Here is a 27513-nt window from a genome sequence, read left to right as displayed (position 1 = left end):
CTGACCTACTATGACACACGCCCTCCATGAGAAAAACTGCCTTCCTGGGCCCGTGCTACCACTGCTGTCCCCTTTTGCTCGAAAGCCCTACTTTCCACTCCTCCAGCATCTTTACTGTTCCTCTGGACTACCAGGCTACTGAGGTCGCTTTGGTACTTTTTTTTGCCACTTGGGTACTTTTTAAAGTGAACATGCTCTTCTGTAAAAACTGCTAGGACAAGGTTCTGGCTGCTTCCCTGTCTCTTGGGGCCCCCTGCTGGGGCTCCCCCGTACTAGGGGAAGTTCCCAGACCGAGGCCTCAGTGTGCTGCGAGGACCCCTCAGGCACCGCAGTCTGAGTTGCACGTGCATGGGGTCATGAGGATGTGGCTGCAACCTGACCTCGACTCCAAGGCAGAGTCTCTCCACCCCCCTTTACTGCCTCAGGCAGAAGGTCTTGAAGACACCGCTTCTACCCAGCTGTGGTCTGCAAAGTGCCAAGCCTCGTGCAGCCGCTGCTTAACCTCCCTGGGCCTCAATTTCCTCCCCTGTAAAAAGGGAAGAAAAAGTGCCTACCTCTTAGGGCCATCTTGAGGATTAAATGAAATAATGTGTGTAAAGCACGTATCACAGCGCCTGGCACCCAGTAAACACCCCCCAAACCCCAGCTCCCAGGGAACTGCTTCTACTTCCCATCTCACAGCCAATCCTCTTTCCGGCTGGTTCTCAGCCTCCCCCAGGGCTGATCCTTTTCTGCTTTCTCAGAGGGATTAGCTAAAATCTTTCCATTCTAAAGCCTGCATCGCTTAGTATTTACCAAGTTCTGGTCCCCAGCCCAACCCCCAGCCCTCACAATGTGGTCACAAGTCAATCCAACAGGCATCTCGCTGAGCCCCTCCTGCGCAAGGCACAGCTTTCCTCCCCCAACCCCAGCTCACACCCCAACTTCAGCCTCCGCAGCCCCTCCGCCCCGTCTTGCAGACACAGCCCAGGCCTGCAAACTCAGCCAGTGCTGGGGGGGACCTGGCTCTCCAGCCTCAGGGAGAGGGGGCATGCAAGGACCAGGACAAAAACATAGGAAGCTTGAGGCCTTTTTATTGACAATTCTCCATATACACAGACATCCTTTTAGTTCCTCTCCAGTGTAAGTAAAGCACAAGCACTTAACTCTCATATCTCCACAGGACCCGAGGAAGGGGGACCCTTAACTCTCGTATCTCCACAGGAGCCCAAGGAAAGGGGTCTACCAAAGCCCGCCTGGTTCCCCAGGGACTTGCCCCACTTGGCCTGGAGAAGTCCCCTGGCTCCTAGACTGGTTGGCCTGGAGGGAAAGCTGGCCTAGGATGATCCTTGTCTCCCCAACCTGCCACCTTGTGTCCCTGCTTAGGGTATAGAAACGTCTCCGCCTCCCAGGGTTCTGAGTCCCAGGCAGCCCATGAGTTCAGGGAAGCATCCTAGGGTAGGAGAAGCCCCCGTCCTCTTTATCCCATTCCTTGTGCCACATGTTCCCGGGAACCATGCAATAAATAAATAAATACTTCAAAAAGGCAGAGAAGCTCCTGGGGAAGGAAGGGGTGCCTGAGCCTGCTCATGGCTTCGGGAGAGACACTGTGCCCCTAGAAGCCCAGAGTGAATGTGAAATTGTTGGAGAGGGGATAGGGACCCCAAGTGGCCTTATCCCATAACTGCTGTCCTGCTGGAGAACAGCCCTGGAATCTGAGACCCAGCCCAGCGAGATCCTACACTTCTCAGGCCCCCAAAGGTTGAGGGCTTCAGGACCTCTGCTCTGCTTCCTGGTCTCACACTCCATGGGACAAGGGGCCAGGGAGGGGAATTGTAGCTCTAGGCCAGAGAAGGGGTGCCCAAGGCTCTGAACACAGGAAGCAGGAGTGATCTGAGTGCCCAGCATCTACCGGGCAGAGCTGAAAAGACCAGAATAACATGTGGGCTGAGATTCTGTAAGTCAAGGTCCCTGCAAGGTGGGGCTGAGGCCCTCTGAGCTGCTGGGGTGCCCGTTTTGCTCTGCTTAACACTGAAGGATTCTACCAGGCCCTCCTAGACACGTCCTCCTCTGGGGGAATTTGGGAACTTCAACCCTGTTTCTAGAAGTACTTTTGGTCTTGATAGCCCTCACCACACCCTCTGGTGGGGAAATGATGAGGTCCTGATGCCTGAAGGGACATTCGAACAGAATTGGGACACGTGCAAGCCCTCTGCAGGCTCTCAAAGGGCAAGGGCTTGGCCCAATACCCAGCAGGGGAAGAATCTCTTTTCCCAATCTCTGACCTCCAGTCTTCTAGAATTCCCAGGCCTGTAGGGACACCCTGATCCCAGGTGAGACCAGGCCTGGCTCACTGCTGCCCTCTAACTTACATTCCCTGCCTAACCCTGAGTCCACTAACAGCCCAGAGCAGAGCAGGGCAAACACTCCAGTCCTTGTTTGAGAGCAACCACTACTGGCCATCCGTAGGAGTAGAGAACAGCTCCAGAACCTGGCTGGAGTCAGCAAGGACAGGAAGGGGAAGCCTACCTAGCATTCAGGCCACATTTGCCCAGCACATGCCACATGGGGCTAAGGGTGGGGAGAGCGGGGTCTACTGCTGGCCCCAGGGACAGGCGCCCACTTGGACCCTGGGCCCTCTTCTCACTTGCTCAAAGTCTGGTTACACGAGGCACACACAAACACAGTCTCTCTCTGGGCTTCAGGGGCTGAAAAGGAGGAAGAACTTGGTGAGACGCTTCCTCGTGCCCTCTGGCTCATGGCCCCAAACACTAGAACCTCCTCCCCACTCCCCGACTCCCCACACAGACCACCCATCGCCCAGCCTACAAGCTCGCTGTCCCAGCTCACCAGCCTGCCCTCAGAGAATTCTCTTTCCATGGGAACTGGGGGCTTTGGGGGTGACCATACCAACAGCAGGCCTCACCCAGATGTTCTATGCATTAGAAATTATTTTAGCACCAAAAGAATACCTTTAAAAATGTTTTTTAAATAAAATACCAGAAAAAAATTTTCCAGAATGTTTTAACAGTGGTTATTATCTCTGGGTGGTAAGATTACAAGATTATTTTTCTCTTCCTTCTTCTTCTGTAATTCCCAAATCTTCTAGAATAAGCATATGTTACTAGCATGACCAGAAGAATGAAAAAAGGACACTCCATTTAACATTGTAACGTAGTGCAAAGCAGTATGTAATACATGCTCCCATTTTTTTTTAGAACATGCATATGTATTTATCCCGTGTGTGACGGCATTAATGACCGGGAAGGGTCCACGCCTAACAGTTCTCTCTGGGAGAGATTGTTTTCCTTTCTTTGGCTTTTTGTTTTGTTTACAATGAGTAGGTATCGCTTTTATAGAAGGAAAAGAAATTTTTTTTTTTTTTTTAGTTAAAAGCATTACCAAGGCCATGAGAAAGAATGAAATTCAGGAGGTGGTCTGCCTGGGGAAGGCGGGCGTGGCGCTGGGAGGCTTGGTGGTGCTGCTCGTGCTCTATTTTCTAACTTTAGTGAGCGGTGGGAGGTAGTCCTTACTGCGCTTCACGATTCAGGTGCGTTTTATATATATATACTCCTGTCCGCGCATCAAATGTTTTCGTTCTTCCTTTGTTAAAGGGAGATGGAGGAGATCCCGAGTTCCCTGGACCTCTCACTGACTCCTGGCTCCCTGCCCACACACAGCAGCCCCCAGAGGAGGTGGGAGGCAGGCGCGCCCTCCCGCTGCCCGGACCCCCAGACTGCACCACTCACCTGTGGCCCCCATGGAGGACCTGGGTACCTTGAAGGAGCAGCACCGAGAGCAGAAGCTGTTTCCACAGTTACTGCAGTTCCGCTGCAGACAAGAGCCAGGGTCAGTCTTGGATCGCCTGCCCCCGGGCACCTGGAGCTCCTTTCCACCAGCTGGCCCCACCCAGAGAACCTGGGACAACTATGGGAGTGGGGAGGTGCCCGAGCGGGTCAGGACTGAAACCAGATGGGACATCCCACGAGAAGGCTGGTGAAGGCATGGGCACAGGGGCAGGGCTCCGGAGACCCACTCATTTGAGCAAACCTCAGACCAGACCTCAGGCCCAATGTGGCCCAAGCAGTCAGACTTCATCTGTGACCTCGAGCTACTCCCCTACATCTCGTCCCAAGTCCCCAGCAAACACACCCTCGAGAAGACTTACCCTCTTCTTCAGCACTGAGAAGGTGGCCGCGCAGCCCGTACAGCTCCCTGAGAAACAGAGGCAGCAGCTCAGCTTTGACCCAGCCCAGGCCTTGCAACTCTCGCCTTCTCCTGACTCTTCTAAATGGGGACACTCAGGGCGCCAGCCCAGCCCAGACTCCTTGGCTGGGAGCAGAGTGCAAAGTCCAGATCCAGAGCCAGAAGGAGGGATTCAAACTAAGAAGGAAAAACCGAAGGCCACCGAGAATCGATGTCCCAGACTATACACTGCTGCTGCCCCTGCTCCCACCTGGGGCTTAGAGACCCCCCACCTGTAGGGCCAGCCCAAATCGCAGAGCATCCAGCAGAATCTACCCCCTGGAAATCACACCACGTTGGCAGGGACTTGACAACAGGCATCCCTTAGAGAAGGTGGCTCCAATGATCTCTAAGGAAACCTGCCTGACACAACCCTTTCCAAAGTGTCTCCTTACAAGTACTCTGCCCACAGCTAAAGAGAGAAATGCCTCCTAAAACACCAGACTCCTGCTTTCTGTCATCTGAAGATTCCAGGAGAGAAGCTCAGAACCAGGCACCTTCCAAAAAGATGCACAGGGCAAGAGGTGCAGGCACTAAGAGTGGTGGACGGATGGGGCGATATACAGCTGGGAAAGAGATCCTGCCTAAACCACCAGACACAATGAATCGACAAGGTTTCAGACACGGTTTCAAGCAGAGAAGCCAGTAGCAGCTTAGAAAACTGTTGGAAGGAGGCAAGGGGGGTGTAAGAAGAGATGAAAGATGGGGAAGAGGGGACCAATCTTTTTTTTTTTTTTCTTTTCTGGCCACGCCACACAAGCACGCAGGATCCTAGTTCCCCGAACAGGGATCAAACCCATGCCCTCTGCAGTGGAAGAGCGGAACCCTAACCACTGAACCACCAAGGAATTCCCCCGACCATTCTTTTCAAGGTGACATCAAGGCAAAGGGGCTTAATAGAAGCTGTGCTCACCACCCACCCCTGCTTCCAGGAAAATTAAAGAAGGAAAAGGTGGGCTGCAACAAGGACACAGTCTGATGAAGGGGGCACATGCAGGTGAGTGAAAAAAATCAAAAGGATGGAGGAGGAGAGGAAAAGCCACACTGGGCCCTTATGACTTCAATGAGCTCCAGAAGCAGAAGCAAAAACTTATGAGAACAAGGAAAGGTGCAAGGGCTGCCGCCACGAATACTGACTATAGTTCAACACAGAAATCTCCATGCAGATGGGGGCAGTGAGCCAGGGGAGAAAAGGCAGGGGTCCACACTAGGCAGGAGGGTGGCTAACAAAAGGGGACCAGAGAGGCCAACCAAGGGCTGTGGGCCCAGAAGAGAGCCGGCTAGGGTCCTAGAAAAACCTGAGAGGGGACAAGATTACTGAAGGAGGTTTCCAGACTTGGGGTCTAAAGGCCTCCTGTGATCTAACCAGAGGAATTATCAGCTTCAGGGCGCACTGCTGGGCCTCCTGGACCATCTGTCTGGCCAGGTACACAGCACCAGGCCTCACCTTCACACAAAGGCCCAAAGCGATGTGGTCCCTTCCTCTATCCAGCCAGAATCCCCTGCAGCTCTTGCTAAAGGACACTCCCGTTATTCAAGGAGAGGGGACCCTAGCTAGAGCAGGAGAAACCTGAACACAATGGGCTTAAGGCAGATGCTGTTGCTGTTGCTGTCAGCCAGCCCGTGACCCTGGCAGAGGAAAAGAGAGAAGAGCATAGTGCCCCGCTGGCTGGTAATGCCAACCCAGGAAACAGGCTGCTCCAAGACTCTGTCCCCCACACTACAAATTAGGTCAAGGCAGCCCACCTCCGGCTCTCCTTAGCAAGGGGCATGGGACAGGGGAAAGGAGCTGCTCAAAGACTGACACTCTGGCCCCTCTCAACTGGATGGAGTACCAGGGCCAACCGCCCCAAGACAGCCACGTGGTCTAGTGAAACAGCCCTGTACCACGCACAGACCTGGAGCCAGGGAGGGCTCTGTGTGCCGATGCCATCTCAGGTAGGCATGCGGAGGAGGAGGGCACCCTGATCCCTTCCGACACCGACCAACTCTTCCTGCTCGTTTTCAGCCAAGGTCCTGACTCACCATGTGAGGATGCCACGGGGGCAGAGAGAGCAGGAAGGAGCCTAAGACCACACAGACCTGCCAAGGCAATGGTCACGGAGCCTCCAGGATAGAGGGGACCTTCCCACTAGGACTCTCCCACTCGGAGTTCACGGAGAAGCTCGTGAGCAGCCTGCCCTCATTCCTCCCGTGCATCCCCTTCATCCACTCGCAGCCAGAATGGAACGGCCCCCAAAGCAGCTCACTCACCCCGGCCTGTGGGAGGCAGACCCAAGACAGAGCTGCTACACTTGCCCTCACGGCCCAGAGCTTAAGAATATCTCAAGGGAGGGACAGCAAGCAGTCTTGAAGAATGGAGGGCTAAGGGGGGCTTAGGAAAAGAAGCACTTTCTGCCTTTGCCATCCTCGTGGGAACCTGACAAGCCTTCACCTATCCTGGTTGGGATTATCTGAACCAAAAGCCAAATACAGAAACAGGATAGGCATAAAACCAGGGCACTTCAGACACAGGGCAAAGGGAGGATGATGAGTTAGAAAGAACACGGGGACTTCCTTGGTGGCGCAGTGGCTAAGAATCCGCCTGCCAATGCACGGGACACGGGTTCGAGCCCTGGTCCGGGAAGATCCCACATGCCGTGGAGCAACTAAGCCCGTGCACCACAACTACTAAAGCCCACGCGCCTAGAGCCCGTGCTCCGCAACGAGAGAAGCCACCACAATGAGAAGCACACGCACCCCAACGAAGAGTAGCCCCTGCTCGCCGCAACTAGAGAAAGCCTGTGTGCAGCAACGAAGACCCAACGCAGCCAAAAATAAATAAATTAAATAAATTTAAAAAAGAAAGAACATGGGAGTCAAATCAGATGACCTGGATTTGAGTCACAGCTCGACCATGTACTGGCTGAAGACTCTGGGCAAATCACTCTTTTCAACCTCAGGTTACTCACCCACCAAATGGGAACATCTAAGGGGCTTTACTTAAAATTCATAGATATAAAAGTATAATTTGCCAGAACAAGAGTATTAAGTCTTGTGTAATGTCACTTGGGACTTCCAGAACCTGGCTGCTTCTAAGGACTAAATGAGACAGTGTACGTGAAAGCGCACTGAACACAGAGCACTCGGCAGCAGTCAGCGATCATCACAAATAAAAGGAAGGGATCTTGAATGACTGGGGACGTTCACAGAGCAGAAAGAAACAGCATGTCCAGGAGGTCTAACACTCAGGAAACAACTGCCCTGGCTGCTGCAGGGGCAGGAAGGTAGGCCCTGAGCGCCCGGGGTCAAATGCCTCAAGATAAACCCCAGGGGCTTCTCCCAGGGCGCAGCACCCGGAACTCACTCCCACCAGAACCGACAGCGCAGCCAGACCGTCCTCCTCCTGTCAGCTGACAGCAGGCAGAAGCAAGGTTCTGCGTCAGGACCAGGGTGACTCCCAAGTCACCGGCTCCCCAGGCTTCAGCTATAACTTCATCACAATGGCTCGGCTCGACTCCCACTCTCCTGATCAGAGCCAGGTCTCCAAGCTGTGCTAACAGTCAAGTCCGCCCTTCTCCAAAGCTACCTTCCTGGGTGCACCTCCATGCCCAGTAAAATAAGGACTAGCCAATCTACCAACTTGGCTGCGGAGAAGAAACATCAGGGCTCCATCATCCCCAGGGGAAGGCACTGTTTCCTTCAACTTGCTTCCAATCAGACTGGAAAGATCCAGACAGGCTCCTAGGCACCTGCGGGATGGACCAGGGCCTTTCACGTTAACAGCGCCCCTTACAAAGCACTTACTGTGAACGTGCCAGCACTTTATGAGCATTATCTCGTTTGAGACCTACAACGACCCTGTGAGGTAAGAACTTATATTTTCCACCTTTTACAAAGGGGAAACTGAGGCAAGGGGAAGTTAAATAATTTGCTCAAGGACATCCAGCAGCGCTGGAGTTTGCACCAGGCGCTCAGACTCCACACTCAGTTCCCAGCCATTATGCTCCACTGCCCACCGCAGCTCTGCCTGCCTCAGGACCACACCTCTCTGCAGTCCTGGAGTGGCGCTTCCGGAACTGAATTCCTCATCTTCCCTCAAAATTTAATAAGGACAGAGACACAAGAAGGAACCCACGTTCCCTCCCTCTCAGTCCCTCTGTGCATGTGCTACCTCCCCAGGGTCCTGTGGACACAGCTTTACTCCTTGCTCTCCTCGTAACCCAGCACCTCTGGCCCCACGGCCGGGGCGCCCCCCAACCAGCCCTCCCCTGGGCCGTACCGAAGTTGTTGGTCGGGTACCGCTTGCGAAGCCGCTCCGTGAGCCTCGACACCTTGTTGCGCAGCACCTCGTTCTTGCTCAGGAACCCGTTGTCCTGCAGGGCCAGCTCATCCTCTGCCGGGCACGGGGCCCCCTCGTCATCCTCCTGTGGGAAAAGCTGCTTCCAGTTCTGCCCACCTTGTGGCAGGGCTCCGGGATCTGCGTGCATGGCGGACCCCGAGAGGCGTGGCGACCACCGGCTCGGCCACCCTTCCCCCCATCCCGCCAGCCCCTGCCCACCTCACCAAGGCTGCTACTTACCAGCACCACCAAGTGGGTCTCCTGCCTCCCAAGGTGCAGGGGAGAAGGAGAGAAAACAGAGAGAAGATAGCAAGAAGGAAGCTGCTGGGAGGGGGGCCCCCAAAGGAAAGGAAGCACATAAGTGCTATGCTGAGTTTGTCTGAGCACATCCCAAAGGGTGACGTTAACAGAGGCCCCTGTAAAAGGACCCCAACATCAAATAAGCTTGGGGGAAGCTGTGTATTACTGTTTTTCAAACTGGGTGAAATTAATTTGGTCATTATCTTAATAGAACAGAATTGAACAGGAAAGAAAATATCCCTTACAATGTATTTTTCAGGAAACTCGTTTTATTTAAGTCTTTCATATTTCACAGACATAAGTGTGAACTGGGTCAAGATGTAAAATGTGTTCCTTACTCTAGGTCATGAACAAACCTGCTTGAAAGCCCCTGCTATGTATATTCCCTACCACCACCACCAAGACTCAGAGTCCACAGCCGCTTCAAGTCTTAGAGAAATCTTAGCAGCTGAAAATGTAAATGCCCACATGGACGAGGCTAATGTAATAATAGTAAAGCGGGCTGGGTGTAAATCATAGGCCTGGTGAAAACTCACAAAACCTCCATTTCTTGTATCCCCCGCTTTACAAAGAGACATGAAGAGAAGTGATTTCCTACTATAAGAAAAGCCATAGGGCTTCCCTGGTGTCACAGTGGTTGGGAGTCCGCCTGCCAACGCAGGGGACACGGGTTCGAGCCCTGGTCTGGGAGGATCCCACGTGCCGCAGAGCAACTGAGCCCGTGCACCACAACTACTGAGCCTGCACTCTGGAACCCGTGAACCACAACTACTGAGCCCACGTGCCGCAACTGCTGGGGGCCGTGTGCCTAGAGCCCATGCTCTGCAACGGGAGAGGCCACCACGGCGAGAGGTCCGTGCACCGCAGTGAGAGGTCCATGCACCGCGGTGAGGAACCGTCCCCGCTTGCCTCGGCTGGAGAGGGCCCACGCACAGCGGCGAGGACCCAATACAACCAAAAAAAAAGAATAAATAAAATAAAATTTTAAAATATATATTTAAAAAAAAAGAAATGCCATAGTGCAAACGTGACAATAAATGGCAACTGCCACTAGGACTCGGTGACCGGGGAGGACGGGAAGTGGTGAGGACTGTGTGACTGCTCTAAAGGAGACAGTCACTCCTCGGCTACATTGACTGCTACAGACTCAGGGCTCCCAGAGCTTCTGAGCTTCTAGAAAAACTGAAAATCTAGAGTTTCCACCGCAATCTCTCCATTTTTAAATATTGGCTCAAAAAATTATGTTAAAGCTTCTCATGCCAAATAAAACACTTCTGCAAACTATGAGTGTGAACCACTGTCCTAAAACCAGGAAGACTGTCTAACTCTCTGACTTAGCACTTGGCCATGCAACTGCTTTCTCCAATGTCCCATCCTCACCCGTCAAAGGGACATCTTACAGCCCTCATCCTTCAGAAGAGCAGGCAGAGACCCCAGCAGTGCCCTCCTCCACATCTGCCTTCCCCACATCTAAGGCACCAAGCCCACAGCCCAGCCAAGGCAGTAAATGATCCACCTCCCCCAGCAGGGCGTTTTCCAGAGTCTTCCAGAGCCATCCCTGCCCTGGGCACCCAGGACAGATGCTAGGTCAGCAAAAGGATGGGTGGAGGTTCAGTGGCACCCTTTGAACCAGTGAGTTTTAGCTCAGAGCAAGTTTCAGCTTCTCACTTGGACATAAGAAAACTTTAAAAACCCAGACTTGGAATGTGAGAAGCTACATGGCTCCAGGACCACCCAACTTCTGACCTGGTCAGCTGAGGGTGCCGGGGAAGGCCACCCACCTCAATTGCATCTTTAAACTCCTCGTCAGGCTCGGCCTCCTCAGCCTCCTCCACACTGCCTGGCGTGAGGTCCTGGGGAGAGAGACTCTATTACAGTCAGAGAGATGGCAGCCCTGCCCCAAAGGTAGGGCCACCTCCCCAGAGCCAGCATCCAGATTTCTCAAAACAATGGTTCAAGGGACTCCCCTGATGGCGTACTGGTTAAGAATCCATCTGCCAATGCAGGGCTGCAACTACTGAGCCTGAGCTCTAGAGCCTGCAAGCCACAACTACTGAGCCTGCGTGCCTAGAGCCTATGCTCTGCAACGAGAAGCCACCGCAATGAGAAGCCCGCGCACCGCAACAAAGAGTAGCCCCCGCTCACCGCAAGTAGAGAAAGCCTGCGCACAGCAACGAAGACCCAACACAGTCAAAAATTTAAAAATAAAAAAAATTATTTAAAAAAAAAAAAGAGGGACTTCCCTGGTGGCACAGTGGTTAGGAATCCGCCTGCCAATTCAGGGAACACGGGTTCAAGCCCTGGTCCGGGAAGATCCCACATGCCGCAGAGCAACTGAGCCCGTGTGCCACAACTGCTGAGCCTGCACTCTAGAGCCCATGCACCATAACTACTGAGCCTGCATGCCACAACTCCTGCAGCCCGCATGCCTGGAGCCTGTGCTTTGCAAGAAAGAGAAGCCACCGCAATGAGAAGCCCGCGCACCGCAACAGAGAGTTGCTCGCCACGACTAGAGAAAGCCCGCGCACAGCAACGAAGACCCAACACAACCAAAAAATAAATAAATTAATTAATTAATTTAAAAAAAAGAAAAAGAAAAGAAAAACAACGGTTCACGCCTCAGAGGAAATGGCACAACTGCCAGAAAGGAAGAAGTCAGGGGAAAGAGAGCAGTCTGTAACCTAGCAGGACAGGGAGATGGGACCAAGGCCACAAAAGGACGTACAGTGGCTGGAGAGCACTGTGGTTGAGAGCACAGGCTCTAGAACCACAGGGCAGGGATCTGAGTCCTGGGCCCACTGCCCCTGGACAACCACTCTGTGCCTCAGCCTTCTCTTCTACAAAGGAGAATAATCTCATTCTCAGAAATAACCTACACCTCCCGGGGTTAACGTCTATGAAGTACTTGGAACAGCAGAGTAAACACTCAATAAAGCACAGCGTAGCTCTTGTTACTAGTTAACTATAGTCATTACCATTAAGCACTCAGAGGAGATGGGCCTGGGAAGGAGCAGGAACTACAGAGGCCAGCCCAGGAGTTATCTGGTATGAACAAGCTGGTAATAGGGAGGCTGGGCAGCCCGCCCGCAGCAGGCTCTGCCCGGGTGGTTAGGGGCACTCACCTCTGTGGGCGTGGGCGCAGGTGCAGGTGTGCAGTCCGGCAGAGCGCCCTTCCCCCCGGCATCCGACGGTGGCGGGCTCTCAAAGGCACTCTCTTCCTGCTTGGGGTTCATCCGCCGCTGCAGAGATGCCCTATACTCAGACACCACTACCCAGAGCAAGGAGAACAGGGTGGGAGGCAGAATCAGGATGGAATGAGCAGTGCTCTGGGGGTACCCACTACTGCAGCCAGCTGGCCGCCTCCTCCAGCACCCCCTCTCGGCAGCAGGAAACAGTCGCCCTCATAACTCTGAACAAGTCACCTAACCCAAGCCTCATACACAAGACAGATGTACCAATACCTACCCCATGAGATTGTTAAAGAGAGATTAAATGTAGTAAGTGCCTGATAAATCATGGCTTCTATAATTAATTTCCAACCACAGGGAGGAAAACAAGTATAGCAATCACCCCAACATATGTACAGGCCCAGGCTTCTACGGCCCAAGGCCTCTCCAGACTGTTTCAGTGCTTTAGAAGCCGGACGGCAGACAGGTACTCTGGGATCACAGAGATGAGGCAGCAATTCCTGGGGGGCTGCATCCTGGGAGGTGGATGGCAACACGGGGAAAACATCCCTCCCTCATCTCCCAGAAGCCACCATATCATGTGAGCAGTGATTCATCTGTCTGGGGAAGGGAAAGGGACCCCTAGTAGCAGCCTCCCCTGTATCCCACTGAACATGAGAGGCAGAGCCCACCACTCTCCAAGGGAGGACCCTAGTGTGGTGCTGCCCCCTTGTGGAAGGCACAGCAAACAGATGATCAGCCATAGAGATAAAGGGGAGCCTAACCAGCCCTCAGAGCCGGGTCCCATCTCTGTCAGGTTCTTCAGGGCTTACCTCGGAAGAACTCCACATTTCCCAGAAAGAGTGTGCTGTTTAAAAGGGCAAGGACCCAGCACAGCGGCAGCAGATACAGCATGCAAACCGTGCCCAGAAGAGCCCCATAGAACCTGGATCGGCAGAGAGGAACCACAGGATCAGAAATTCGTAAGATCAGAAGGAAACTGGTTCAGGGCACACCCACACGGGGGTCTGGGCAACAAACAGCTATGGGAACAGTTAATAAGCTGACAAGATCTGCTAATCAAACAACTGGAAAGTAAAGTGAGGAGGAAGGATTTACAACCACCAACAGGTCACAACTGACACGGGCGGGGCCGTCTAAACTGGTCCAACACACATCTCTCCTCAGGATCTAGACGCTGAAGTCTAGAATAAGACAGATTTGGATCTGAATCCCACTCTGCCACTTCTTGCTGTGTGACTTTATGCAAGTCCCTTGGCTCTCTGAGTGTTACTTCCTTCACATGTAAAATGAGGATTAAGTCTTCCCTGGTGGTCCAGTGGTTGAGAATACGTGCTTCCAACGCAGGGGGCGTGGGTTCGATTCCTGGTCGGGAAACTAAGATCCCCCATGTGGAGTGGTGCGGCCCACCACATGAGGACTGAAATAGCACCTTCCTCATAGGGTTACTACGAAGAGTGAGACAGTACCATGGAAAGCCTTGAGCACAGTGCCTGGCACCAGGGGAAGGCTAAACAAGTATTAGTTGTCATTATTATTCATATACAAAGAGCCTTAAAAACATTCATTTCATTTGATTCAATAGTTCCATCCTAGTATTCTAAGAAAAAAAAAAATTTCGAAAGATTAAAGCTATAACCATAAAAATGTGCACTACAGGGTTAGTAACCAAAAGTAGAAACTGACTAAATATATCACAGAATGGTTCCATAAAGTATAGTATAATCACCATCTATATTAATGTTGTATTACAAGTAATTCCAAAAGCTATGTAGCAACATGGAAAACCAGTTATATGATAACAATAAGTGAAAAAAAAAACGGGTTCTCACATACACTATGAGCTGTAGAGAGCATTTGCATGTGACAAACTCTACAAGGCAATCCAAACATGAGACTGGCTGCTATATCAGGGTGGGAGATTCCATGGTGAGTTATTTTTCTATTATTAAAATATTATGACCACACCTAAAAGAAGGTGTCTGAACAAAAGCAGTGCATTCAAGCCCACAAGCCTACGTACAGGTCTGCACACAAGAGCCTAGTGGGCTCTCTTCCCCTGAGCTAGGGCAACAGGAGCCCTCTCGAGGCAGCTGGCTTTGCCTGGGGTCCTCAGGGCAGCGGTGGTGGGAGCGGACGGGCACTCACTGTGAGGACACGGTGGGGTTCTCCCAGTGCAGCACGCGGTAGACGGCTTCACAAGTGCAGCACAGGCGGCTCAGGAAGGCCTCCAGCTGGATCAAGCTGCAGACACAACACAGGGAGGGGGCTTGTGCAAGCTATACGCCCTGCCTCACCCAGAGGGATCAGACAGTTTGGGGAAACTTCGTACACTTCAGCCCCCTTTTTTGAACCCTTGCCAAGGTTCCTGCTTTGGTCTCTTCCTAGATGTTGATGTTGGGCTGGCTACTTAATTTTTCCAAGGATGCAGTTTTCCTCTATAATAGGAGGAGCAGGGTACCCACCTCCCAGATGCACTGGAGCTGTGAGGATAAATGGCAGGATGTAGAGCAATGTGTCTCCACCTGGGATGTAAGGTAGACTGACATGAAGAGTTTTTTAAAATGGATGCCCCCCAAAAGCAAAGAGCACATGCTTGTGAAATGAGAACCCAGATCTTGGTTTCTGAAGCGCTCCTCGGAGAAATGGCTGATTCTAGAACAGGGCAGGGAATGTGCAAGATGAATGTGAACATTCTGTTGTACCACAGAATAAGGAAGCACTCAAAAATGATGGGGACACATTGAAAGAACATAGGGGCCAGTTCAAAAGAGCTCCATTGACAAATCTAGGACTGAGATCAAAATTAACAATGACAATAATAAATTATAACCCACTGAATAAAATTTAAAATTCCTACGTTCATGTTGATAATAAGGAAAAGCTCTTTCTTATAGAATGTCAGGTAATAATGACAATTAGAAAATCACCTTTGCAAAAAAAAAAAGAAAAGAACAAACAAAGAAAATCACCTTTGCAACCACCATAGTAATAAATTGATGAAAATAAGACTATCAATGGATTTCAATGTAGTGGGTGTATATTTGATGAGGAACAAGTATTTACAAAGTCTCAAAGTATCCCCCCTCAGATTACTAACTCCAGAGGGTAAAATGAATGGTCACTTTACAGTGGAGAAACCTGCACCAAGGTGACCAAAGTTAGTATCTCCCATAACAGACAGTGACATCATGTACCTCTTGATATGATACAACGACAATGTCACTTGTCACATTCCTGCCAAAAATGCAGAACCTGAATCTAATCATGAGGAACCAAACTACCACAAATGCAGAGAAATTCTACAAAATAATAAACACGTTCTATTTTAAAATGTCAAGTCATGAGAAACAAAGACCAAGGAACTATTCCAGTTCATAGGAGACTAAAGAGACATAAAAACTAAATGTCATGCACGAGTCTGGATTGGAGCCTAGATCAGGAGAAATTTATATAAAAGACCTTATTAATACAAATGGCAACATTTGATCATGAACAATTATTAGATAATAGTACTAATGCTAATGTTATCAATGTTAAATTTCCTAATTTTGATTACAGGACTTTGGAAATAGAAGAGAATATCCTTGTTCTTAGAAAATGCATGCTGAAGTATTTGGGGTAAATAGGCAAGATGTTTGTAACTTACTTTCAAATCGTTCAGAAAGAAAAAAAATAATGTCTTAGTGTAGAGAGATAGATGAAGCCAACGTGGCAAAATGTTAATAATTGTTGTATCCGGGTAAAGGGCATGTGGGAGTTCTTTGTACTATTCTTGGATATCTTCTGTAAGTTTAAAATCATTTCAAAGTGAAAAGGTTTTCTGAAAAACTGCAGATACCCAGGCCCCACTCCAGATAACTGACTCAGAATTTCTGGGGTGGGGCCCAGCCCTCCACTGGTTTATAAGTTTCCTTTGGAGCTCCACAGAGGCCTTTGCTGCCCAGGCAGGGATGAGAACCCCTGCTGTATTTCAAGAGAGCCACTGAAGTTGTTATGGTTAATGTTATCCAACAGTCTTAAGGTGCTTCCTCAGAAGTACCAGCTCTGTCACAGTTAGGGAAGTTCCTCCACAGCATAATGATGATGACTTCCTGTGTACCAGACACTCATTTAATTGTCACAACCACCTATGAGGTAAGCCTATAATTATCCCATTTAACAGATGAGGAACCTGAGTAACTTGCCCAATGTCACAGCGATTAAATGGCAGAACTGAGATTTGAACCCAGGCAGTGGCGTGTGTGTGTGTGTGTGTGTGTGCGCGCGCGTTCAGTCAAGACCCTAAACTGTGAAATCAGCTAGATCTGGATTCCCATCCCAGCTTGGTCAATTGCCTTTTTCCTCATCCATAAATGGAGGACAATCATAGTAGCTACCACCCAGAACTGTAAAAAAGATGAAAGGAGGGGCTTCCCTGGTGGCGCAGTGGTTGAGAGTCCGCCTGCCAATGCAGGGGACACAGGTGCGTACCCCAGTCCAGGAGGATCCCACATGCCGCGGAGCTGCTAGGCCCGTGAGCCATGGCCGCTGAGCCTGTGTGTCTGGAGCCTGTGCTCCGCAACGGGAGAGGCCACAACAGTGAGAGGCCCATGTACCGCAAAAAAAAAAAAAAAAAAGATGAAATAACATCCATGGTTTGCCCACTACGATGTCTGGTGCCCAGCAAGCACTCAGTGTGGTGGCAGCTGGTACTGTCACTGTCCGTCACCTCCCTGGTCCCTTCCATACTCACAAGCTCTTCACCTCAGCTATGGCCTCAGGGCGAGACAGGCGAACTCTCTGAAGGTCCTCCTGCCTCACGCTATGATACTTCCTCCGCATCAGCTCAGACTCGGGCAGCCGTGCCCGGCAGACTTCCTGAAGGTAGCCCAGCAGGGCGGGCACGGAAATCATCAGGGCACCCACTGAGTACCATGCACCTATGGGAGCAAAAACACTGCAGATAAGCAGATAGCAGGACCAGGAGCCTCCGCCCACCCAGATGTCCACGTGCTCGCTCCCTCACCTGCTCCAGGTCTCTGCCCAAAAGACCTCCCTCAACCACCCAGTATGAAACAGAACCCCCGCCCCCCCACGGCCTCCAGCCCCTTAACCCAGCTTTAGTTTTCCTCATAGAACTTATCACCGCATGGCAGATTACACATACGGTCGTTGGCTCCTCTGTGAATGTAGGCTCCTAAGAGCTGGGACTTTCCCCCATCTGGTCACTGCTGTAGCCCCAGACCCTTTTTTTAAAATATTAAAAATCACTACACTAGCACACAGCACACAGCAGGTGGCTCGTGCCTGGAGTCTGGCCGCTGGGAGCTCCCAATGACTGACAGTCTGATCTTTGGGCCACTAGGGCAGATTGGAAGCCTTCCTTTGGAGTTTAGGATACCACAGACCACTGTGGATCGAGCAATGGTGAGGCTAAAAGAAAATCTAAAGAAGGAACTTCTTCCATGTTAACATGGTACCCTCCAAAGCAAGCTAACAGAGCACTGGGCACTGAGTAAATGCTTGTTAAACATCTGTCATCTGAACTGATTTACTTTGGAAATATATTTAGAAAAATCTAACAGCCTGGGAAGGATATCTGAGTTTCAATCAGACAAAGAAGAGTCCTACTAAGACATAGAAGATGAGGTTTTATGTGAAACGGGTTTATTTTCAATCCATTGAAACCACAGGAGGCAAAGGAGACACTTGAGAAATGTGAATTCAATAGAACAAGCATGAAGAAAGGACTCAGCTCCTCAGAACGTTCTGCCCCAGGCCCTTCACTCATTTCCCTTGATGGGTTTGGCTTTTTCTGCAGCCATCTGCCAGTTCCGACTAAAAGGGCTGGGTTCCAGCATACCTTGTCATAAAAGGTCCCCAGGAGACAGCACTATCCAGGACCCCACCAGCTACCCACCCATCCACACATCAACCTCAAAGGCTTCATGCCACAGACCCCTCACCACTGGTGACTGCCCAGCAGCCCCGGCCAGGCTCACTTGCTGAGCCAGAGAAAATCAACAGATGTGGCAAAAATCCCTGATCAGCTCACCTTCCTAGTACCTTCACCCCATGTCATGTCCCCAAATGACCCCAGAAACCAAAATGGGAAAAGGTTAATGCATCAGCATTCAGTCCAGAAGGAAATAATAATAACAGCTATAATGTACTGACTGCTTATTCCGTGTCAGGAACTGTGTTAAGTGTTATACATAGATTATCTCATTCCTCACAACGACCCTCTGAGGAAAGCACTGTTACTGTCCTCCCTTCAGAGATGAGGAAAATTAGGCCTTAATGGACAGGTTAAAGAACTTCCGAGGTCACACCAGTGGCCCGGCCAGGATTCTAGCCCAGGGTGGGTCTCTCAGGAGCCTGTGTTCTGACATCGAGCAGACACAGAGGGAGGCCAACTCCATGGCGACACAGGCGGCTCCCTCACATGGGCCGCTTCTCAGAATTCCTCCCCACATTCATTCACAAAAAACCCCTGGCCCCTGGTTCTTACCCTCATTCAAGGTGAGGAACAAGATGTTGAGGCCCAGGCAGGTCAGCAAGGAACACAATGGTGTCTGCCACCTACAACACAGAGAGTCCTGGTCACTGAAGACAGCTGCCCCTCCAGCCAGGAAGGGGAGACGGGCACACAGGCGGGTCTTCAAAACCAGGAGGAAGAGGAGGCCCTGGAGCTCGGAGGGTCAGAGAGAAATGAAAAGTGGGTCTCTCACTTGGACAGGCGACCGGGAGAGGAGCTGAGGCCACACCTTAGGCCCCGGGGTGAGAAAGGGCATCCTCTCAGAACCAGAAGACCTGTAGAACCTTTTCCCAGGAGGAGGAAGAATTTATGAAATTATCTGTTAATGTTATAACCCTGTTTAACCTGTGTTTTGTAAGGTTCTATTCTCTTTAAGAGGTGCCGATGACATTCTTCTTTAAGAGTTTTCCTTTATTCTTTGTATTTACTGAGACAGAGTTGATATGTAACGTATTCTTTTTTTTACAATTTCGTAAGAACACATGCTTACTGCACAAGACTCATCTAATATGGAAACTGAGAGAACAAAATGTAAAGGATTTCTTTGACCTTATTTGCGACTTTCCATTATTTCTGTGATTTTGAGAGTTTGTTTTAAACATACATTAATTCCAAAGGAAAGAAAATAATAAAGGTTTCATTTCAACATATAAAAGATGAAGACAAAACCAGGGTTGGCATTCCCTCAGCAAACACACCCAAAGTGAACTGGAACTTTTAGAAGCAAACACAGACCCAGCTCCCACCACCACCAAATGCCAAGCAGAAGCCCCCAAAGACGGAGGAAAGAAAATCAGAGACAGGTTGCTGAGGACGAGCAACGGTGCTGGCTTAGTCCTTGATAAAGGACATTTAACAGGGTAAAGGGAGCACAGACGTAATCACGAAGCCACTGACACCTATATTCTAAAGAGCAGTGTCAGTGGATATAAGGTGGGCCCTCAGAGAGAGTCAAATAGAAAAATCAACAGGTAAGATGCAATGTATTCAGAACTTCAATGCATTTTCTTTTGCTCTATTTGGGATATTTCACAGTTACTAAATGAGGTTAACTAATTTATGGGGTGCTTTTTTTTTAACAAGAGTTATGAGTAAGGGAGTGAAATGACCTCTCTCTGCCTTTGTCTTAAAATTCCATACACTCCAACTACACCATCCTAATTAGGTCTCAGACCATCTAGTGGCTGCTACCAGGGTAAAAGCAAATTAAGTCAGGTCTAAGGCCAATCCCATCTCAGAAATAAAAATAGCACACAGCCACTGATATCGCTTTCATTTTAAAGCCTCTCTCTCTCTCTTTTTTTTTTAAAGATCTGTTTGTTTATTTTTTGGCCATGCCACATGGCATGTGGGATCTTAGTTCCCCGACCAGGGATCGAACCTGCGCCTCCTACAGTAGAAGTGCAGAGTCCTAACCACTGGACCGCGAGGGAATTCCCAGCCTCTCCCATTCTATCTGTCTTTACCGACACTTTGGTCATGGAGACCCACCTACCAGAGTAGCTGATCCCAGAAGAGAGAAGTCTTTTAAAAATCTACTGTAGCTCCAGGCTTCAGACCTCATAGAAGCTCAAGATTAGATCCCTCTGCAAAGTCAAATCCTCTTTACTAAGAAAAGAACAACCAAACACACAAACTAATCTGACAGCCACTTTCACAGACCAGCGGCTCGGAGACCATAAGCTCCTGGGGGCTTCTGAGTCCCGATGCTCCTCCTCCATCCAGCTTAGTCAATCCCACCACATCCTCAGATTTCTAATTTCATAAAATGGAAAAATCCTAATACATTAGTGCCAAGAAGCACTAAGAGACCAGTGCTGGAAAAGGAGAAGGGCAGGATATATTTAACTTTTGTGCTTTGCCATGAAAAGGCAAAACACACATACATACATACACATGTATATACATACACACATACGTTTGCATGCACAGGTGCATGCGCGCGCGTGCACTCACACACACAGTGGAAAACGCCAGAGAACACAGCCCCGTGCTTTCCAGAGCCCACACACTCCCCTAAGGAAGACCACGATTCATTTCAGCTAGTTGGTCATGGTGGGATTACAAAGCGAGCCCCTCCTTACACCATCTCCCTACCCCTTACATCAACAGCATAGTCATCTAAAAGTAGAGAACATTGCTCTGGAACACTGACCAGCTCATCTCTAGGGATAATGTCATAAATTAAAGGGGTTCTGGGGTGAACAAGAAAAACTCAGGGCATTGGTCAGAGTTAAAAATAAACCTCCCACTATTTCCAGAATGAGGTAAGAATAAATACTCCAGAGCACCCTGAGAGGTTAACCCAACCCTACCCGCCCTCGTCTCCTACCTGTGTCTCTCAGGCATCTGAGATGGTTGAAGGCCTTTAAAAGAATCTGACGAAAACTAGAAGCTTCTCCCTAGAAATACACACATGTGTGCCCACACAACTTTACATGCAGGAGATTCACTGACCCCAAGAGCCCCACCCACAGGCTCTAGATGAAGAACATCTGCTCTTTAGGACAAGCTGGTTTTATGTGACTTCCATTACAATGCAGTATTAGGAACACATAACCTTTGCACAAAAAATTTAAAAAAAATTTTTTTTTTTACTCAAATCTAATCCAACCTTTAAATTTAACTTCCAGTCTGCACCAGGAAGAAGCGGCAACCAGACAAAACTAGGTAGGAAATTCTCCAGCAAGTCAGTGTCATGAAAGAGACCATTTGATTCAGAAAGACCTAAGGGACATAATAACCACACAGAATGCATGGTGCTGGATCGGAGCCTGATTTGACCAAAACAATGGTAAATGACATTCTTGGGACAACTGAGAAAATCTGAACATGAACGGGGTATAGGGTGACAACAAGGAATCATTGTTAATTGTGTTAGGTATGATGTTACCTTACTTTTTAAAAAAAAGTCATTATTATTTAGAGACAAACTAAATAATGTGTTTAGGGAGCAGAGCGGTATGTATCTATAATTTTAAATACTTTAGCATAAGAAATAAAGTGAGCTGAAAGGAGAAAAAAGAAAATTACCAAGGATGAAAATCAAAGCAGAACAGGAACAAAAACTTTTGAGAGCCATAATCCTAAAGGATTAGTGAAAATAGTATCTGCTTATTCATAGCTATTTGCATCCTAATTTTAATATGAATTATGCTAATGTTGGGAGAGAAGGGGAAAAAAAGCCTGCTCTGGATATAAAAGGCCCAATGGTCAAGGCTAGCTAGCAGTCCTGAGGTATGAGCTTATTCAGCCACAAAGAAGAAACCCTGGTGAAAGGCCAGATGGTTCCCAGTGCCTGCCTCTCCTGGGTTGGGCCTGAGACACAGGGTCTAGAATAAGCCCAGAGGCCCAAAGGACCTCCCAGAACTGCTCCTCACCAGCGCAGAAAGGATAACCCAGCCACTGCCTGAGTGGCCAGTGCAATTACAAAGCAGGAAGGCAGAAGGCCCAGCAGGTTAGAGCAACCCTAAATAAAATCTGTACCTGAGCAAATACCGGACACCATCACCTGCATCCTTCAGAGGTTCCAGGTAGATCTCCAGCCTCTTGTAGGACAGAACCAAGTTGAAAAGATCAAACGCCGGGGACTTGGCAGGAGCAGTTGGAGACTCCAGGGGAGCCTCGGGGACCATGCTGGGGCTCACCTCTGGCCCACACCCCTCTCGCTCTGAGGTCTGCATCCTGTAACCATAAGAATCCCTGACATTTGCATTGCACTTCCAATGCCCAACACACTTCCATTTGCATTATTTCATGTGATACCATAATAAACCTATGAGGTAGGCAGGGCTACAGGTGGAAAGCCTATTTCACAGAGGAAGACACATTCAGCAAGGTGAAGTGAATGACCCAGATAGAGCTGACCCTTGAACAACATGGGTTTGAACTTCACGGTTCCACTTATATGCAGATTTTTTCCAACAGTAAATACTACAGTTCTACACAATCTGCAGTTGGTTGAATCCTCGGATGCCCAACGGCGGATACGGAGGGACCGCGTGGAGGGAGGGCATACTGTAAGTCATACTCCAATTTTTGACTTCACAGAGGGTCAGCGCTCCTAACCCCTGTGTTGTTCAAGGGTCAACTGTATAAAATCCTGCTCTTCTGACTCTCCATCTAATGTTCTTTTCCCCACAGACCCATCAAGAGTATAAACCATAAAGCACACATGGTTGCTGGTGAGAGGCAGCCTGGGGTCTCAAGTGAAACGATGTCCTGAAATATTTTTCTCCCACTCTTTACTTAGTTAATTCCTACTCATCACTCAGGTATCGGCTTAAACACCACTCCCTTGCTCTGAGAAGTCTTTGCCAACAACTCCAGTCTGGACTGGGAGACCCTCCCCAATGCTCCCAAAGGATCACGTACTCAGTACCCTAACAGCATTTATCACACCAAAGCAAAACTCCCTTCTTTCTTGCCAGTCTGCCCCTCTTAGCTTTGAGTTCCAGCAGGTCAAAGACTACATCTTCCATTCACCACTGTTTCCGCACACAATAGGAATGTAATAAATGCTCGCTGAGTGAGTGAATTAATTGTCCACCCTCCAGGACCCCAGAGCTTTCTTCCGCCCTGCTGCATGCTCTAAGCTTTCCCTCTCCCTTCTGTTCCCAACAACCTCCTGAACCATCCCTGCCCATTACCCACCCCTTTTTCCCCTTGAACCCTACGGGGCAGTCACCACCTTCCATAAAACCCCATTCCCTCCTCTCTTCTCTGATGGGGATAGCCACAGAACTCTCACCGTCTCTCCTAATTTCAAAGTCCGACCCAAACGCTAAGCAGTAAACAAGGAGGTAGACCCTTGGCCCACAGCAACAAAAGCCAGTTCCAGGCAAGGGGCTGCGATCTGGGACGACGTGGGGAGGAGGGTGTTTGAAGGGGAGGGTAACAAAGCGGCCACCAGGAACCCGAGACCCCCTCAGGAGGAGCTAGGACGAAAGGACCCAAGGCGGGCGCGAGGTAAGCGCCCAGGAAGGGGTGAAGCAGGTCTGCGCCGGCAGAGGCTGGACCATCACCCCTGCAGCCCAGGGAGCCGGACGGGGCCCTGAGACCCAAACCACAGAAGACCACACCCAAGGTCGCTGGGCCAGCAGGTGACGGCCCCCGCGGCGTTCTGGCGCCCAACTCCGCACAGTCGGCGGACACACCAGAGTGGGGTGGGGGTGTCACCTCACCTAAGCGGTCGCTGCGACGGTGGGGAAGGGGGGGGGACGGCCAGGAGGCACTGATAGGGCCACTGGACCACGGCGCGTTTCCTCAGGCCCGCCCCACCACGACGCGCCTCTTCCCAAGGCCTCTCTGAAGTCGCAGTACTGAGAACCTCCGCCGCCTCCCCCGCCGCCGCTTCCGGGACGCGATTGCTCGGCGGCGGCGTGCCCTTGACGTCATCGCTCCCGCCCCGCCTCCCGCCCGACTCCCGGGTTCAGCTCCGCCCGCTCTAGGACAGGTGAGCGCCCTCGTCCGCACTACGCCTGCGCGCCTTTTCTTCCTCAGCCAGGATCCTAGGCTCAGCTGTAGTCCTACCCGACGGCGGTTCGCTAAGCCCTGGGAGTTTAGGGAACCCCACCCCTCGCTGTCCCCGCGTCGTTTTGGATTCCGGCAGGGAACAGTTGGAGAGAAGCTAATCTGAAGAATTTACGTCTGCATCCTCCCCCCATCAAATTTGGCACTTACCTCACCCCCTGGGGACCGTGAGCTTACAAAAGGCAGAAGCCATATCCCTGCTTGCCCGATGCCTAGCAGAGAATGCAATTCCGTTCAGGGTTTCCTGAGTAGCTACTGTGTACAGGGTCCTGGGCAAGCTCTTCCCAATTCAACCCACTTCTCACTGTGTTGCCCGGTTAATCGCCCTTAAAGCATGCATCCGATGCCTTTGCATTAATAATAATAACACTAACATTTATTTACGGAGGGCTTACCAGGCGCCAGGCACTGGACTAAGCTCTCTGTAGGCATTATCTTAGCTAGTCCTCCTCCAACAACGCTATTAGGGTTATCGCCATTTCACAGATGAGGAATCTGAGATTTGTCAAGGAACTTCAGTGTCTCTCAGCTAGTATGCAACTGTGAGCTGGGATTTTAACCTCTGTGTCATCTGACCCTGGTTCCCCCAACCATACCATCACCACCTTAGTCTGCATTTACTGGCCTCATCCCCTGCTACTTCCCTACAGGAGCCTCTTAACTTCAGCCAACTGAACTCCTCCATTGTTACCTTCAAGTGCCCCTTGCATTCTGGTCTCCTTACATTGCTTGTGCTGTGAGCTCCGGGAGGAATGCCCTTCTCCCACTTGTGCTTGGGTCCAAATCCAACCCATTCATCTGGGCAGGAGTCAAATGTCTACACTCCTTCCCTGATTGCCCCAGCCAGAAGGAATCACTTCCCCCTCCAAACAGCCAGAAGGTAGACAGATACAAATCAGCCACTCACCACTAAACTATATTCAGAAATCCCCTTGCTTTTTAGAGGAACGGGCCTGGCTTTGTGGCTGGGCCAGTCTTGTCTGATGGACTCTGCCTCTCCTTTAAGATAAGGCTAGGAGAAGCAGAGAAAGAAGAATGTTTTTTCTTCATTATCTTTACCTGTAATTCCACCTTCAGTAATTTACTCCAAAGGTAGATTTCACTTTCTTTGAAATCCCTCCTTCTTAGGTCTGCCTGGACCATTGGCCTCAGGCTGACTGTAGCTAGTAGTTTTATTGGTTCTCTCTCCTGGCAGCTATAGAATTGAGGGACATCATTCCAGAACTCCTAGACATTACTTGAGGAAAACACTGGAGGATACAAAAAGGCTCTAAAGACCAGAAAGGGACAACAGTCATGGCCCATCAATGAACAAAGGCTTCCCCTGGTAACTAGAAACTGGTCAACTGGAGTCTGCTTTCTGGGAACTGACTCTGATTTTTCATAATCAAGTTCTCCTGGTTCCTTCCTTCCCTTCTTTAGCATTCTGAGTCTTCACTTCTTGCCTCAAATCCTGGTGCCACTGATGTTTTCCCCTGGATAGCTGATAGGTGGGAGAGACTAAGGGAGAAAATAAAATAGAAAAAGAGGATAATTAATACCTTAACATGACATTTTTCAGAGGTTAGTCTTTGAATCTATAAGCAAGTGTGTATATGGTCCACATAATTGAATTTCACTGGGGCTCTTGGAGAAATATTAGCAAGAAATGTTAGGTAGAACAAGCTGGAAAAATATGAGCAGGAAGAGAAGGGAATGTCTAAGCACAGCTTTCTCCACCAGATGGCGCTCTCACCCACTCTTACACAGACTTGTTCAGAAGCCTGTCTAAACTTGGGGTTTCTGGCGATGGTCTCTCATGTCACCATTTCTTGCATATACCAGATCTTCTCATGCTTCTAGCTGCATTAGTTATCTCTTGCTGTGTAACAATTATTTCAAAACTTACTGGCTTATCAAAACCGCAAAAAACTTAGCGGCTTAAAACAATGATAAATATGTATTATTTGGCTTTTGGGTGGTTTTTGCAGGAAACTGCAAGCAGCTTGGTGGGTGGTTTTGGCCCAGGGGCTTTTGTGAGGTTGTACTCAGATGCTGGCCAGGGCTGCTGTCATCTGAAGGCTTGATGGGGCTGAAGGATTGGCTTCCTCACATAGCAGACTGGTTGGTGCTGGCTCTTGTGCTGACAGGCTGGCAAGGGGTTTCAGTTCCTCTCCACCTGGGACTCTCCAGAAGGCATCTCGAGTGTCCTCACGACATGGAGGCTGACTTCCCCCAGAGCAGGAAATCCAAGAGGGAGCAAAGCAGGAAGCTACAAGGTCTTCTATGCCATATCCTCAGAAGTCACACACTGTCACTTTCACAATATCCTGTTGGTTTTACGAGTGCGAACTAGTCAACATTCCAATGCATAGTGGGAAGATTATACAACAGCATAACTACCAGAAGGTGAGAATTATCGGGGCCATCCTGGAGGCCATCTTGGAGGCTGGCTGCTGTGTGCTGTTCTGTCGGCTTAGATTACCTTTCCTTCCACCTCATCTCCCCCTGCTCACCTTTTAACATCCAGCTTGAATATCAGGTTCTTTGTAAAGACTTCCCCAAATAATTCCTCACTTCCTCCTCTGTGTTTACACAGAACTCTTTCATCTCTATTAAGCACCTATCACCTTGTATTTCTTTTTTCTTTCTTTCTTTCTTTCTTTCTTTTTTTTTTTTTTTTTTTTTTTGGCCACGCAGCACGCAGGATCTTAGTTCCCCAACCAGGCATCAAACCTATATCCCCCTGCAGTGGAAACTCGGAGTCTTAACCACTGGACCGCCAGGGAAGTCCCTCACCTTGCATTTCAATCTTTCTCTTGAACATGACTATTTCCCTCATTGTGTCCTGAATTCCTGAGAGCAGGGGGACTGTGACTTAACATCTTGCCAGTCCCAGTTTCTGCCAAGTACATAGCACAGCCCTGGCATAGTAGGTACTCAATGAATGCTTGTTTTAAAATAAATGAGTAAAACAAAAAATAACAAGTGTTGGTGAGGATGTGGAGAAACAAGAACCTTGTGTGCTGTTGGTGGGAACGTAAATGGTACAGACTCTATGGAAAACAATATGGCAGTTCCTAAAAAAGTTAAACAGAATCACCATATGATCCAGCAATGCCACTTCTGGGCATATACCCAAAAGAACTGAAAGCAGAGTCTCGAAGAGATATTTGTATACCCATGTTCACAGCAGTTTTAATCACAAAAGGTGGAAGCAACCCAAGTGTCCATTAATGGATGAATGGATAAACAAAATGTGGTGTATACATACACAATGGGCTATTTTTACTTAAAAAATAAGGAAATTCTGACACATGCTACAACATGAATGAACCTTGAGGACACTGATGCTGAGTGAAGAGCTCAGCCAGTCACAAGAAGACAAATACTGTATGATTACACTTATATGAGGTATCTAGAGCAGTGAAATTCCTAGAGACAGAAAG

The 27513-nt window shown here is 49.6% G+C and overlaps 1 protein-coding gene across 9 annotated transcripts in view; it reads right to left on the bottom strand.

The window, feature by feature from the left end:
- The window catches only part of ZFYVE27 (zinc finger FYVE-type containing 27), a 101329-nt gene extending 77406 nt beyond the window's left edge, over positions 1-23923 (bottom strand). The window contains exons 1-13 of one of the 9 annotated variants that reach the window (XM_033425727.2): positions 23737-23923; positions 22040-22237; positions 18527-18597; positions 16769-16955; positions 14182-14277; positions 12846-12958; positions 11968-12113; positions 10627-10698; positions 8786-8806; positions 8486-8630; positions 4148-4194; positions 3729-3810; positions 1054-3103 (exon numbers count right to left, since the gene is read on the bottom strand). In XM_033425727.2, the coding sequence (XP_033281618.1) occupies positions 3036-3103; positions 3729-3810; positions 4148-4194; positions 8486-8630; positions 8786-8806; positions 10627-10698; positions 11968-12113; positions 12846-12958; positions 14182-14277; positions 16769-16955; positions 18527-18597; positions 22040-22236 (1245 nt within the window). In that variant the 5' untranslated portion in view covers position 22237; positions 23737-23923 and the 3' untranslated portion in view covers positions 1054-3035. Of the gene's footprint in view, positions 1-1053; positions 3104-3728; positions 3811-4147; positions 4195-8485; positions 8631-8785; positions 8807-10626; positions 10699-11967; positions 12114-12845; positions 12959-14181; positions 14278-16768; positions 16956-18526; positions 18598-22039; positions 22238-23736 lie in introns of those variants that run through there. The other 8 variants (XM_033425728.2, XM_033425730.2, XM_033425731.2 and 5 more) reach the window with 8 other exon arrangements.
- Positions 23924-27513: the final 3590 nt, after the last annotated feature.

Source organism: Orcinus orca, chromosome 14 (assembly GCF_937001465.1).
Source record: "Orcinus orca chromosome 14, mOrcOrc1.1, whole genome shotgun sequence".
NCBI lineage: Eukaryota > Metazoa > Chordata > Mammalia > Artiodactyla > Delphinidae > Orcinus > Orcinus orca.
The sequence above is the reverse complement of the archived record's forward strand: the minus strand, read 5'-3'. Positions and strand labels throughout refer to the sequence as shown.